Genomic DNA, 1,525 nt, shown 5'->3' on the forward strand with positions numbered 1-1,525 from the left:
AGCGACTGTCGTCCTCGACAATATTCGTTCTCTCCATCTCCCTATCCCAGACGCCATCATAGAACTCTGGCCGCTCTCCTTGGTGTCACTCGTACCGTTTTTTCACGGGCAAAAACAACTCCAATTCTTCCCACTATTGGTACTCCCTATCACTGCTATGCTCCGCTGTAGCATACAAGGCTTCCCTATAGTGCTTGGTTTCGGTGCTGGTATTATTATAGGAGCCCTCTGGACTCTTGTAACCGCAATTGACAAGGCAGTTCATACCAACACTCCCTCAACTACGCTACCATTACGTTATTGTATACTATGGACCGCACTGTGGTTTACCATATGCGCTCAAATCGGCACTTTTGAACTCCTCAGCGAGTCACTATATGTGGTTCCATGGTTGGTACAACCAGCGTCTATAATAGGAGTCTTCGGTATAGAAATGTTGTTGGTCTACTTCAACCTCTACGTAGTTTCTCTGTTGGATTCTACTCGAGAGAGGCGGAAAAATGGTGTTATCAAAATATTTATTGCTGTTGTTTTTTGGCTGTCGCTGAGCTTATTGATTTTATATAACAATAACAACACAGATCAGGAAAGTATTATTGTTGCTACCGTAACTCCGGGAAATCTGCTCCCCAGCGCTTGCGGTGGTCGCAAAGAGATCGTTCACGTTGGTGGTAGACTTCCATGCAACGGTAGTGTACACAGAATGCTGAATCTTACTGAATCTGCTGCAATTAACAGCGGAGCGAAGCTCATTGTATGGCCAGAAGCCTGGCTTAGTGGTTTCAACGACCAACAGAGTCTACAACTGTTCTTGGATAAAGAAATTGCCCCCGTTGTTAAACGACTTGGCGTTATTCTCACATTTGGTGCAACGGTTAAGCCTTGTGAAAATCTTGCCGTCACTATTGATAACGGAGGTTCTATTGTAAGTGTTTACGGAAAACAATGCCCGTTTTGGATAGCCGGTGAGAAAAGTTCTGCAAAATATGGTTTCCCGGTTTTCGAGCTCCCCAGTGTGCTCAGTAGTTCCCGACCGGAATTATCAGTGACCAACACTCTAGGAAAAGCCAGTACACTCATTTGTTATGATATGGATTTCCCCGCTACTGTAAGAACAGTTGCTGGTCTCGGTGCGTCCATAATAGTGAATCCCTCGAACGATTGGAGCTCTATGAGGAACCACTACGGTGTTAGTGTATTTCGAGCGATCGAAAATAACATTCCCATTGTGAAAGCCGACGGGGCTTGGGACTCAGCGATCATCGATGGTTCTGGAAAAATTTTAACGGAGTTTCAAAGCATTGAAGCTATTGAAAAAGTTCTGGTGGCTAAAGTGAACCTCAAGGGTATGTCTACTATTGCTACTCTACTTGGTGATCTAATACCGTTACTGTGTTGTTCGTATGTGGTTGTGATTATTATGATCATTTGTGGTAGAACGTTGAGTGGACTGCTACAGAGCTGGAAAGAGCGACGACGAAGTCGATCTCTGTATGCGCCGATTCTTGATGGTGAAACTCCGTGA

The 1,525-nt window shown here is 44.8% G+C and overlaps 2 protein-coding genes across 2 annotated transcripts in view; one reads left to right on the forward strand and one right to left on the reverse strand.

Annotated features, from left to right (window-relative positions):
* Window positions 1-265, reverse strand: part of Pmar_PMAR009013 (ribonucleotide reductase R2 subunit, putative) — a gene marked incomplete at both ends in the record, with an annotated part of 3,389 nt that extends 3,124 nt beyond the window's left edge. The window contains one exon of the mRNA XM_002767958.1: window positions 154-265. Within this exon, the coding sequence (XP_002768004.1) occupies window positions 154-265 (112 nt within the window). The remainder of the gene's footprint in view (window positions 1-153) is intronic.
* A 168-nt stretch (window positions 266-433) lies between these two features.
* Pmar_PMAR009014 (conserved hypothetical protein) lies at window positions 434-1,525 on the forward strand (the record flags this gene model as incomplete). The annotated part of the gene is made up of 1 exon (XM_002767959.1): window positions 434-1,525. One exon carries the CDS (start codon window positions 434-436, stop codon window positions 1,523-1,525), a length of 1,092 nt encoding a protein of 363 aa, XP_002768005.1.

This window comes from Perkinsus marinus (assembly GCF_000006405.1).
Source record: "Perkinsus marinus ATCC 50983 genomic scaffold scf_1104296969408, whole genome shotgun sequence".
NCBI lineage: Eukaryota > Perkinsozoa > Perkinsida > Perkinsidae > Perkinsus > Perkinsus marinus.